The 13600-nt window shown below is 37.3% G+C and overlaps 1 protein-coding gene across 2 annotated transcripts in view; it reads right to left on the bottom strand.

Moving 5' to 3' along the window:
* Window positions 1-13600, bottom strand: part of SLC7A6 (solute carrier family 7 member 6) — a 27799-nt gene extending 14199 nt beyond the window's left edge. For both annotated transcript variants that reach the window (XM_057364598.1, XM_057364599.1), the window contains exons 1-6: window positions 13539-13600; window positions 10319-10461; window positions 8899-9459; window positions 6168-6293; window positions 4288-4432; window positions 1686-1809 (exon numbers count right to left, since the gene is read on the bottom strand). In XM_057364598.1, coding sequence (XP_057220581.1) covers window positions 1686-1809; window positions 4288-4432; window positions 6168-6293; window positions 8899-9421 — 918 coding nt within the window. In that variant the 5' untranslated portion in view covers window positions 9422-9459; window positions 10319-10461; window positions 13539-13600. The remainder of the gene's footprint in view (window positions 1-1685; window positions 1810-4287; window positions 4433-6167; window positions 6294-8898; window positions 9460-10318; window positions 10462-13538) is intronic.

Genomic DNA, 13600 nt, shown 5'->3' with positions numbered 1-13600 from the left:
ACATGTACAGTAAGGTTTGGACATTCATCACCTTGTCTTTATCTGGTCACCAATTGCTGTAATGCTGTCACTTGCTGTGTTTAGCAACAGGGACTGGGCAGACCCACAGTTAATCACTCCTCCAGTCTCCCAGGGTGGGGCAGTTTTCCTGATCCTTCACCAAACAGCTGAATAAACCTCTGTGAGGACAAGGGGCAGGACAAAAGCAGGCACAGAATACTCTCAGGGGATAGGCTGGATTAGAGAATTTCACTGCTGTCAAAAGAGTGTACTTTCCRTATTTTGTTAGGGAAAAAACTGTGCTGCTTTACAAAAATCAGGACAGATAGAGCAATGTGTATTGGCTTTTTGATTTGTCTGGATTAAGTAACTACAGAGAAGTATTAAAAACTCCATTATCTGTCACTGGAGGATACTTTATATGGATACTACAGCCTACAACAGAAATAAATTACCCCTTAGCACATGTTTATTCAAAAATTAGTATTTTCTGTCCTTGTTTTGACTCACTCTGAAATGTTTTAGGAAGCTTTCACAATATATTTCATGAMAATTTTGTATTTGTATATTCCTGCTAAAAAGAGGTAAAGAATTAAAGTTTATTTACTTTCAAAACATGTTGAAATAAACATTTGTATAACTACATTTGAAATAACAAGTTACAGCCCACATTTACCATAAACTATTTTGAAATCTTACACTAAATACAAATATTCCTGAAGTCTGAGATAAAGTCAAGTGAGTGCTTTTGTTAAACCGTCTGCCCATATATCCGAAACAAGAATTTCCTGGTTTGCTAAGCCGATTTTTAATTATAATAATCCTCTGTGGGAACAGAGCACATACTTCCTTCATTTTGATGTATTTAAAACTGTCTGCCCACTGTCTAATTACTTATATTTTAGAAGCCAACTGGGAATCTAAATGGGAGGCAGGGTATTATTTCTATACCTCCAATTTAAATAGCCAAAAAGATAAAATTTTCCGAAGTCTCAACTTCAAAGGATATAGCAACTAGAACTATCCAATTAATCCATTAGTTACAGGGAAAAATAAAAACCCAACCCTTTACTTTTGTTTCAAAATTCGTTTAAGTATAACATAATTTTACCASCTTTTACTTTAAAAAGCTCATATATTTTAATTGGATTCAAACTTCCTTCCATATGCAAAAATAATGAATTTCAAAATGTTAAAAGTTGTTGAAATGAATACGGTGTTGGGAAGACAGTGATGATACAAAGGTAAACTGTCATGGCTGAGCTGCCACACACCCATTTACAGACAAGCTTTGCACTCACCATSAGCTCAGAGCAACACTGCTCCAGGTTTGGAATACTGCAATACGAAGGAACACAAAGACAATCATGTACTAAGGAGTCTTAATTTACAATTAGCTCTAAGTGCACAAGCCTAATTAGCGACTTTGCAAAGTACACTAACAAGATGCATCTGTGCTCCTTTTAGTAAATCTGGTAATATTTTATTATTAGACATGATTTTATTAACATCTTTCCTACTTAAGATTAAATTATTTTTGATGAATTCTTCTGTCCTCCTGTATTCAGCAAATGTGAAGTACTAAAATAAACTAGGGATTTCTCCTGTTTTGTCCCTTAAAATGAAATGCACCCCTAAAAGGTGCAAAGTTAATAATGAAGCAAAATGCCACAAAATCAACTTACCACTGCTACAGCATCACTAAAGAGAACAGCTTGAGCATCCAACACTGTATAGTAAGCTATGTTGGTCATAATATAGATAATAGTCACAATAGGCATAGATACTGCAATAGCCAGTGGTAAATTCCTGTAAGACAAATAAAAAAAAAAAAAGAAATACTCCAAAACCCACAACCACAGAAGAAAAAAAAAATCCATTAGTAACAGATTAAAGTTATTTATTTGTATTGTTCACAATAGACAGGAAAGTTATAAAGTCAGAATAAAGTTTAAAAAAAAGCTATCTTTCGAACCAGTGTTTGTTTTAAAACTAGAAATTCTAATATAGAAGACATTCTATATTTCTATATTCTATATTCTAACTTTTACAGTAATTTAAAACCTAAATTATGTGTAAAAATCGATTCTATGCAACTGCTCTTCAGATACTCTAACTCCAAAGTTTCCAGATCTGAAACAACAGCCTTCAAACTTACACACTTTAAATGATTTCCCGCTATCCGTGTTTATTACCACAACTTGAACCCGAAGAGGCAGAGCTCTGGGTATGGGGAGTGGGGCTGTCCTTCCAGCTAACACTTCTAGAACTGATGCAGGTGATCTACTTAACCAAACCCCTGTTCTTATCACCCCTGTTGTCATCTGCACTCACTGCAGAGAACAAATGAACCAGGCTGCACAACAGAGATGCAGATCTAAAACTGCTGAAGAGCTGTGAACCTCAACATGTGGTGTCTCTTACTAGCAAACACATGCCTAGAAAGTAATAAAAARAAGTCAACAGGAAAACACTGCCAGCCTTCAGATGTAAGCAGATGCAGTTCCACAGAAAGAAACTACAGAGCAGAASCAATTTTTTMATGTTAAGGTTTGGCTTTTYTCAACCTTATTCTTCCGTCAAAACYCACARGAATATTCAAATGTTTTAAAACAGGGAACAGAACCAAGAGTTTTACTCTCACATTTGCCCAGTTTGAAATCCAAGGCAGCRGGGGGACAGTGATGTGCATTTGCCATGAACTTTGTTTTCTGCAACAACAACAAAAAAAGGCCAAACAATGAAACCCCAAAGTGTAAAAATTACCAGTCTGACTAGAACTTTGAAACTTTCCTCAAAAACTTTTTGAGGCCCAGAAGTCCAGCTGTGTCTGTCTGCTGCCATGGGAACAAAAAAACAAACACACACCACAATACTCCATAAAAATCAGTAAATTAGTAACTGGGAGTTCTGACTCTTCTTCCAGGTTGCACACACACAGCAAGAGACACATGAATCCCAGCACAGAGAAGAAACAAGTAGAAAACTGTGAGTTTAATTCAGCAATATTACGCAATGTAACAAAAAGCTGAAATAGCATTTTAAGGACTTTGCATCATCCAAACTTAAAGCCAAGGAACTATGTCAAATGTAACCGGTAGATTCCAACTTTTGGGTGGACAAGCATGAAGGCACTACCAATCAAGTGAACATGAAAAATAGATAATTCTTGCAGTAATTTTGTAGAAGTCTGGAATACCTCATTATTCTCAAGAGCTGTCAATGCAGAAAGCTGAATTTGAAGTTCAGTTTATCAGCTACTGTACTACCAAGAATGAAGCTTGTGTAAGGCACTGATGCCTATCTAGAGCAAATGATTATGAAGACATTTTCATGAGCTAAATATCCTGTGAGAAAAGTTGTTTTTCGAATACATCTAATAGAAGAATTATCCAACTGTTAGGAGAGAACAATATACTAACTTTAAAAAGAGGAAAAGGCATTGCAACAGTACTCAAAAAAAGGAAGTTCTTGGCAGAAAAAAAGTGATTTGAAGGACCAAATGACTGATGAAAATACAAAACATGTGTCTTCTGAATATGTATATCAAATTTTTGCAAGAGGCTTTAAAGAAACTGTTAATCTGGAATTCAATCTGACTAAAAATAACCATTTTTACATAATACTTATCTACTATTTTATCTTCTTAATAGGTAACTTTCCTGGTTAGATAATTGCTCAGCATAAAACTCAACATTCAACACAGAAGAGAATAAACTGCAAAAGTCAAAATCTGTTGGGAGAATTGGAAAAGAAAAATCTCATTCATTCTTTATCATTCAGCTATAGCAATCTGAGCTGTTGCTTATAATAGGATATAAAAATTATCCGAAGAAGATTCTATTCTAACATAAAGGTATCTGCTTACAGACTTGCACCTGACCAAGATGAGCCAGTCACATTTTTAGAGCATAAATTAATGGAAAAAATTAATTGACATTTTTAAATATTAAATCAGAATGATCACACAGGTAAACAGACTACACTTAGCTATCTCTTTCACTGCAATATTGATACCTATTATAATAAACAGTAGCAACATCTTGAACTGAAAGCTCTGCATCCAGCATCCTGCAATCATTTACACTTATTTATTCTTACATTTTCTTTTCTTTTTATTTTTAATGGAGTTTAGTAAATCTTTGCTAATGACTGTTCACAGCCTCACCATTYAAGTATAGAGCAGTTCCACCCATTTCTGTGTAAGCTCAGAACTCATTAGTGAATGAGAGCCACAAACCCAGCAACTTGGGAACTGCCTAGGTTTAGAATGCTCAAATCCTTTACCTTTCTGGRTTTTTGATTTCTTCTGTTACATAATTGAGTGTATCCCAGCCAGAGTAAGAAAACAAGGCAGAATATAGTGCAAGGGAGATGTCTCCAACATCAGAAGAAGATCCCGCAAAAGAGTTCTCAAAGTGTGACACATATCCTGTGTGGAAGAGATGCAATGAAGGACAATAAAATACAGCAGCAATGTTTTTCAATGCGACACACAACTACAAAAACACTTTAGAAGACCTAATTCCTTCAAATCTGCTTATTAAGACCTTTTTTTCAATTCTACAATGTGCTTTAGGCATAAGAATAAGCATGACACCTAAAATTCCTAAACATTATTGGGTGTGTATGATACTGTTCTACAATTAAACACCTATTTTGTCCACAATGGTGCAAGACTTTTAAAAACATTAAGTTCACACTAAGCTAAAAACAACTGGCAATGACAGTACTCAGGTTAAGGGCCRTTTTTTATAACATACATATTTAGAAAATAACCCACTCTATTCTTCTATATCCTATGCAGAAAACAAATGTTACTGGTGATTTTAGATAGCAATGACAAGAAATCCCCACACAAACACCTACATGGATGTTTTAGTTTTTGCTATTAAAAACAGAAAATTGAGGAAGATTAAGAGCATGAAGTATTACTTTTACACCTGATAAAATTTTTCCCAAGCTAAAAGTTACATTTTTGGACCCGTATTTGTGAAAACTTGTACTATCTTTTGTCTTTAAGCAAGTCAAGACAAGCTCATCATTCAGAGCTTACATATTTATACTATTTCACATATACAGACACACACAAAACTGCCAAAAACAGAAAGGCAAGTTACTCTGTAACTCCAAAAYATGCCCTGTACTATGCATCCTGAAGTGTTCAGACTCCACTAAAACTGGCCAGGGTAGTATGTGAGGCCTCTACCTTAATGAATTTCTGTTCCCTACGTTTTATCCCAAACAGATACTGCTATTCTCTTGGCACAGACATAGGCAGATGAACAGCTGAGTTAGAAAAAGGAAACAATGTCAAGGAAATTGGACATGAACAAGCTCATTATCTACGAAACAAGCGATGGGCTGATGTGCTAAGGATTAAACATGGTGCTCACATATGCATATTCTTGTTCAGTTCACAGTAGTTACCTTGCTCATGAGCTTTCAACAATAACCAGTTAGAGCAAAGGACACAAATTGTCAGTTTTGCAGGGGAAGACAGACCTTTATGGCAGCTTTGAAAGCAGGATAATTTTCTTAAGCTAACACACCAACAAATTCTTCCCAAAGGAAGGGCTAAGAACAGAACTAAGTTCAGAATTTCTCTAATTTGAAGGCACCATGCCCAACACATACACTTTCTCATTCTGAACAGCTGCAACAGAACTCAGGCTTTGAGCAAAACCACAGCTGCTGTTTCACAAATCTACCTACATATTCTTAGAAATCTATTTTTGCTTTAAGKTCAGACACTTTCAAATTGCACAAAATTCATTTTGTAAAAAATTCAGTTGATATTGCTGCAAGGTAGCATGTTCCTTAGAGAAATTTAACACTTGCTCCACTCCCATTGTATTTTGCTGTCTTGGTATATTGCTGTTTTCACTTCCTTTATTCTATACTGCAGGTTGTAAAATACACAACATTGCTGAGCAATCAGTTATGTTCTTTTACCAAGTTCAAAGTCAATTGAGATAGGATGGATATGTCATGACACAATTTCATGATAATGCCTAACAYTGGTATTATTGGTCTCTTTAAGGTCGCTCTATTATGTTTTAACTGAGGCATTTCATAAAATATACAGAGGTAGTTTACAGTCTTTGGACCAGTTACTCAAGTTTAACTGATAAATACAAACCTTTGGTTTAATTTTACAAGCTTACCCTGGCATATTTTAACAAGTCCGGTGATAATGATGACAATAAGAGCAGTAACTTTAGCGTAAGTAAATATATCCTGTACACGTGTGCCCCATTTAACATAGGCACAATTTATAAATGTTAAAAGACCTAAGGGAGGAACAAAAAAAAAATTAATGACTATTTGAACAATGTTCAGTTTAACTCACTTTTCAAAGATTTATTTGTAATTTAAATATGCACTACTATTATACTAAAACTAAACCAAATATACAGGTACTGAAAACACAACTGTTTCAAACTAAACAGCAGGAAACAGATGTTTTAAACAGTTTCAACATATGGAAGACCTTCCTGCTCTCTGATTGAATTTTCCTAACCTTACCCCTTATCAGCTGCACTCTGCAACTATCCTGAAACTAAAAAATACTACATGAAACAATTTCAATGTATCTACATTGTTCTGAAAAATGAAAGATTATCTAGAAATTCCTTTAGGCAAATATATTAAAGCATATTAAAAGAGTGTGTGCTAAGTTTTTTTATGCTTCCTTGTYAGGCTGAGGACGAGTTCAACATCCATGGAACAGCTGCAATGCTAAGTCACAGGCAAATCTTTTCCAGATTTAGTGACCTGTATTAAAGGAATGTATTGGATGAGAGAACATATTGACCAAATCATTTACAAGGTCAGGTACCTTGTAAATGGTAGGACAAGGGGTGTTGGCTTTAACCGGAAAGAAGGTAGATTAGATTAGCCTTCATGAAGAAATTCTTCATGTGAGGGTCATGAAGCACTGGCTCAGACTGCACCGACAAGCAGGGGGTGCCCCATTCCTGGAATTGTGCAAGGCCAGGTTAGATGAGGCTTGGAGCAACCTGTTCTAGTGCAAGGTGGCCCTGCCCTTGGCAGAGGGGTGGAACAAAATGATCTTCAAGGTCCCTTCCAACCTGATCTTCAAGGTCCCTTCCACTCGATGGCTCCAAAGTGCACACACTTTACAGCTAATACAACAGCAGTCTGGATTTTTACGAACTGGTAGGAAGTAATGAGTATTCTGAATGTATTTGTTCCTCTATCCCAAAATAAATTGGTCAGACCTATATCACAAGATTGTAATGAAACCTGAAATGAGACTTTCAGWTCTCACAAATATTTTGTAGTTGCTGACAAAGCTCATGCACATGCTCAACTTCCCCAAAATAGTTGCCATGGATTTTGCTTTTGCACTTTTCTGAAATGGAAAGCCAGACAACCCCTGCCTGAACTCGAGGGCGGTATATTGAATAGGATTCAGTATCTTCAGTATTCTTTATTTAAYAAAATCCTAATTCTGTACATATTTTCTTAGCCAGGTTATCACTATATTATTGAAACATCTGAGTTGGAAACACATTTCCCTCAAATATCAGTTTTCTCTCTAGCTTGTGAAAGAGTGTTTATATACTACTGTACTTTTTATCTTCAAAGAATTTTCTTGTACTCCGTATTTTAAATATGCATATAATTAAAAACTAAACTTGATTGTTCCAGGGGAAAGGTAGTAGCAAATAAAAATTAAATAAAAATATGCGATATATTATTTCCTTTTCCATAATCCAAGAATGCTATGATACCATTAAGACAAAAATTAGCTTAGCACAACTACCAAACTGAAAGGTAATAATTTTTAAAAGATAACAAAAGAAAGGTAATGATCTGAAAAGTATGGCACTAKTATGTCGGACAGTCTGGCCATGAGGTTCAAGTGAGCTTGCAAAGATGAGGTGGGAAAAAAAAGCCAGTTATATCAAATTTCAAAAGTCAAAAAGACTTTGAAAAGACTGCTGCAGCTCTCAGAGCCCTCAGGAAAAAAAGCAAGTCTGCTCAGTCTCTGCTCTTCAGTATTAGTGATTGCAGTATTTGTTCACTGGGGTTATTGTGCACATTTTTTTAAAGTAACTTTCATGAGGATTAATTATTAGTGAGTTAATTATTAGTGATAAATTATTAGTGAGTTAGAGCTTGAKCTCTACTTCAGATGAAGTGATACTCTATCTGTGATACCCCATCAGAAAAAAAAAAGATAATCAATATCCTGAATAAGCCACATCTCCTCTTTCTTTTCTAAAATTGCTCTCCTGCTTTYTTGCATGCTATCATGCAGAACAGTCCTGATTTGAAGTGTGTGGACTGCTGCTCCTCTATAGTGACTAACAGAGCTGGCTATATAACTACCAACATTTCAACGTTTTATGTGCACACAAAACTGCTTTTCAAAATACCTTTACAACACATACTGTTGTACTGATGTTACAGTTAATCCCAAGTATAAAGAATAATCTTGAATGAACGATATTTTGAAACCACAGTAGTTGAAACCACAGTAGTAACTAAAGCATGTAACCACTGAGAARTTACTGCAAACCAAATTTCACCAGATTTATAGCACAGGAGCCATTCTGCAATAGCTGTTAAGACTACATCACGAGTACTTGAGATTTGATTTATAATACCTCTCCCAAGGGTGAACAATTTTTACCCCCATTTTTGTCATGCAAGTAAGTTTGGAAGAGTTAAATACCTTGTTCTACTTCCAAATGAGAAAATGCCAGTTCACTGCAAGTTATTATTGATGCACTGGAAATTGCTCTTTTCCCTACTGTATCTCAAACCATTGCAGTTCCACTATGGCACAACTCTAAGTTTTGGTACGATTTAGTAAWACATATCCTAGATAAAAACTTATCATTGTAAATATCAAGAAATACTTACATTCACAAGCAGCTGCTATGAGGCGGCAAGCCAAATACGGAGGGTCACAGGAAGGGAAGAAAGGCTGAACAATGTAATTAGCAAAGGTGATGGCAATAATTGCCTGACTAGTCGGCTCAACAATTARGAGCGAGGTCCACAAACGAATAAAAGCAATGAAGCCCCCAAAAGACTCCAAGATATATGCATAGCTGGCTCCTGACTTTGTAATAGTCGTTCCAAGTTCAGCATAGCAGAGAGCTCCAAAGACGGAGAAAATTCCTCCAACTGCCCAAACTATTAAAGACAATCCATAGGATTTGCTGTACATGAGAACTCCTTTGGGAGAGACAAAGATACCTGAACCAATCATGTTGCCTACTATAAGGCTTATCCCATTTATCAAAGATATTTCTTTCTTCAGTTGCAATGCATTTTCGTCTCCATCTCGTGTTCCACTTGGGTCTGTCCTTTCTGATTTATTGACGGGGCTGTATTCAGTCAGTGAAATTTGGGATTTTGTATTATCTGTCCTTTCTGCCATTGTGGAAGTTCTATGAATTCTCCACTTCAAATCGCAATCTAAAACATAATATAGACATTTGAAATCACGATACGTTTTTTTATCCCATGACTTTATCACAGAATCTTCTTTCCACCTGATACCTATGGTTTATGTCAAAGTGACAAGGTGCTTATGAGGCCTATTGATTGAAAACTTTCTAGAACTTTTTTATACATTATCAATATAAGAATGTTAAAACTTTTTACATATTATTGATATACAATAGCTTTCAATATTTCAATAGCCTTTTCATATATTGTTATAAGTTTTTATATACCCATTAGCAATATACAGTGTTATCAGCTGGATGTAATCCAGCCAGCTGGATTAGTACGTGGACACACAGAATCGCCAAGGAGCATAAATCAGAAAAAGTTCCAAAGAAAGTAGACAGGTAGATGCTATAATAAGGAACAGTAGAGAGGACTAATGAGAACTTGGCAGGGGCACAATACAGTCAGCAAAAAAAATGGAAAATGAAGACTTGGAGGACTAGAAAAAACCATGAATATCACAACTGTGCATGCCCTGAAGGCAAAGGTGAGAAGTCCACCATGATGAAGATGATGGTATCTCATTAGAGGGAGACCCCCATGAACACTGAATTGAGGATGACACATGCCCACTTGCAGAACTGGGGTATCATGTATTTCCATACCCATATATGGTGGGGGGCAGTGACAATGGTAATGGAGTACAAATTATTTATTGAAAAATATTACATCACTCATCTCCAACTCATGAATCTTTAGAGACTACGTTCTTTTAAATAATGCAAAGTGAGATCCTTTCCTACAGGTTTTAAAAAGTCTATAGAACAAACAAGGCTAGAGAAGAGAATCAGAGACCAAATCTTCAGTAAGCTGCTGCACATACCTTGATGCAAATCCTAGTTGTCGGCAGACTCCCAAAATTTGGAATAACAGAAGCAGACTGGAGAGGAAGAAGAATCGACAAAACAGGCTAGGTTGAGAAATACTGTGATTGTTCCTTCTGTTGTGCAGCAGAGTAGCGCAAAGCTGTAACAAAATATAGAACTGCAGTCACGTGCTGCTGATTCAAGTGGTGGCATTTGAAGAGTGACGCTGTAGCTGCAGGTAGTTAACCTGTGAACTCCAATCTATGACCTGCATTAACACGTCAGGTTTGCTGTGATTTCAATTACTCAATTGACTTTAATCAAATCATCGAATTGCCTCAGTATTCTAAGCAATGTGTATGCTTCTGATCAATTTGTACTTTGGAAGGTGTTAAGAAATGGGAATGGTTATTAGGATATGTGAGCAAGAAATCAAAAAGCTGTGTAGTTAACGATCAAAATTGCAATTTTACATTTGTGATCACTTAACATATTTACACACTTTTACACTTTTGCTGTAAGTTCTGAAAATGAACGTGTCATATTTTCAAATGGCAGTTRATGTTGTAATAATAGCTGTAGTATTCTTGTTTCTTCTATGACATTTGTTCAGAGTGAAYTGCCTTGTGAAAAACATTTGCAACTCGTGTCATATTGAATGGTATTTTTATGGGCCACAATAAATTGAATCCACTTCTTTTAAATCCACATCTTACAGTCAAATTAGTGATGAAAACATCTGCTTTGATTGTTTTCTATGCCGTTTTGCACAGGCTTTCTGATGATTGCATATTTATAATTGATTAATAATGATACACATTTCAAGATAACTGAACTTCCTCTTGTAAAGCAAACAATCTTGTGATTATATAGGGCACATGTCTTTTTGAAGACTTAGCTCACAGCCACACCAATAACAAAAAGTCAGCCCATAAATGGTTGCAAATGAATTTGGCACAAGGTAGATGGAAGAGTACATAACAAGAGAAACAGGTAGCAATTGGTGCAGTAAGTTTGTTTTGCTTTGCTTTTGCAGTTTTGGGCACACCTATCTGTAGAAACTGTGTGCATCCCTCTTTCCTACTTAATTTAATTTTGTTGGAGGTGCCTCATTATAGCACTCAAGCTTTTAAGTTCTGAAATAGCAGTGATTATTTTCTGGAAGTTGGAAAAATTTTAGTCTAATTATAAGTGTGAATTTGATGCCTTCTGATGCATCTCTAATGCTACATGTTGACTTTTATGTAAATGATAAAATGTGTATTTAGTAATTTAGCTTATATTTTCTAATATAAAATAATCCTAATATACTGCAGCTAAAAATACTATTACAACTACCTCTAATGCTGCAAAAGCCTGGCCACAGGACTGCAATGGCTAATACAGAGTTCTGCCTTCACACAAGCTAACATGCATTTCCTCACCACTCACCCTTGTGTCTTAAACTCTTTTGTTTTGCTGATTATTGCAGCTGAGAGGAAATCTTTTTGCTGATATGTGTAGATTTTTTTTAACTGAAATGATTCTGCTGACTCTGAAATGACCACAACAGAGTGACCTGAAACTAGGATCACTTCACTGTTTCACCAAAAATATATATTCTGGTAAGGCTGATCACACCTTGGCCAGATATCAGTGGAGCTAATGAAATCTAACATGCAGTTAGCAACGTACGAACACTGTATTACAGGGTGGCCCTCCTCCAACAGGAGGGAAAGAGAAACCATCTGTCAAGAACCCCTTTCTCCCACTGAGCAGAACAGTTGTCAGTTGTCCGACCTGGGATGAACCTGCAAGTGACCAGGGTGAACACACCAAGCTGTTAAAAGATTGCTGTGTTTTGCTGTGATTTTATACAATACCTGCTCATTAGCAACGATTTCTTGTGTTCTTTCCCATCTTCCATAGTCGTTGATTGCATAAAACTCTTGTTGCAACATAGCTTTACATACAAACTTCAGCTATTCACATGTACCAGATGTAAGACTCCTATTTCTGAACACAATTGGCCCTATGAGGAAGACTGAAGAGTGCTCTATACAGGCAAACAGCATCAGTCTCAGGGAATTAAGCACCAATAGAGCAAAGGCTGTAAGTCCCAGAAATGCTTATTCATTGCAGTGTATATATTTAGGAACTCCTCACTTACGTGGGAAAGGCTTAGAATTTGTCTAGGATGTGTTTTTCTTGTTTGGTGAGATAAGAATGACTGTATGAAAACCAAGTTACTGTGGCAAATTTTCTACTTGATAGTTTTTCAGTATTGCAGCAAGTCCTATTTTGTATTTTCATGTATTTCATTATTTTTGTATTTCCGAGGAAAAAACAGAAGCAAGCTCGAAACAGGGACTTGGTTGCAGACAGTCTCGATTTAGGCTGGGAGCTCACGAAGCTGCAGCAATGACAAGAACATCTGGTGAAATTTACACAGTAAGCCCCTGGTAAAGACAAAAGGGACAATAGCAGAGTTTGTACTTTTCGTGCTGGGACAGAAAAGTGAAAACCTCTCAGAAGGGTGGAAAATAATGCCAAGAGGCATATGTGTACAGCCTTATACACCTATGTGTACTCTTTAGGTGCAACTTAAGAGGCACACCTAATCAGGTTAAACACATGATCAATCATACTCACTTCCAAACACAGGCTTGCAAAAGCTTGCTGGCCCCTAAGGGTCTCACTAAGCCCATCCTAGTGCCCTGCAATAGCTCGCTAACACAGCAGTTACCTGCAACCACCAAAAAGCGTCTTTCGTGAAGAAACCCGTGAATCACCCTCGAGTCGCCATAAGCACGACTCCAGGGGCTGTCGCCATCGACCCTAAGAGACTCCCGCCACAGAAAGGTGTCATTTCCACTCTCGGTGCCCGCTCCGCCTTCCAAGCGGTGGTAACTCTCCTTTTCTATATAAAMATAGGCGCAGCCAGATTTCAAGCCTTCTGGCCACACCGGGGAAAGGAAGTGACTGCGTGTTCCCGCCTCAGACGGGGTATTAGGGCTGGGGCAGTCTCTAACGAAAATAAAGAAACAGAGAGAATTTATCATGCTATCACCGCCACTCGCAGCCATGAGGGTCCCCAAGGCCGCCGCCCCAGATGCTGCAGGGCAGGCGGCTCCGGCGCCCGCCATCCCCCGCGCTGAGACCGCTGCCCGCCCGCCTTCCCTCACGGTGAAGGGAGCTGGAGGCAACCGGGGGTCCCGCCAAACAACACCGTTGCTGTTCTGGCCGGCAAGGCGTTACCTCGGGCCAGGCGTCTCCGGATGCTGCTCGCCCGTTGCACACGCGATGGCGGCCCCTCCGCC

The sequence above is a fragment of the Malurus melanocephalus genome, unplaced genomic scaffold, assembly GCF_030028575.1.
Source record: "Malurus melanocephalus ecotype Western Australia unplaced genomic scaffold, MMel_1.1 scaffold_40, whole genome shotgun sequence".
Lineage (NCBI taxonomy): Eukaryota > Metazoa > Chordata > Aves > Passeriformes > Maluridae > Malurus > Malurus melanocephalus.
The sequence above is the reverse complement of the archived record's forward strand: the minus strand, read 5'-3'. Positions and strand labels throughout refer to the sequence as shown.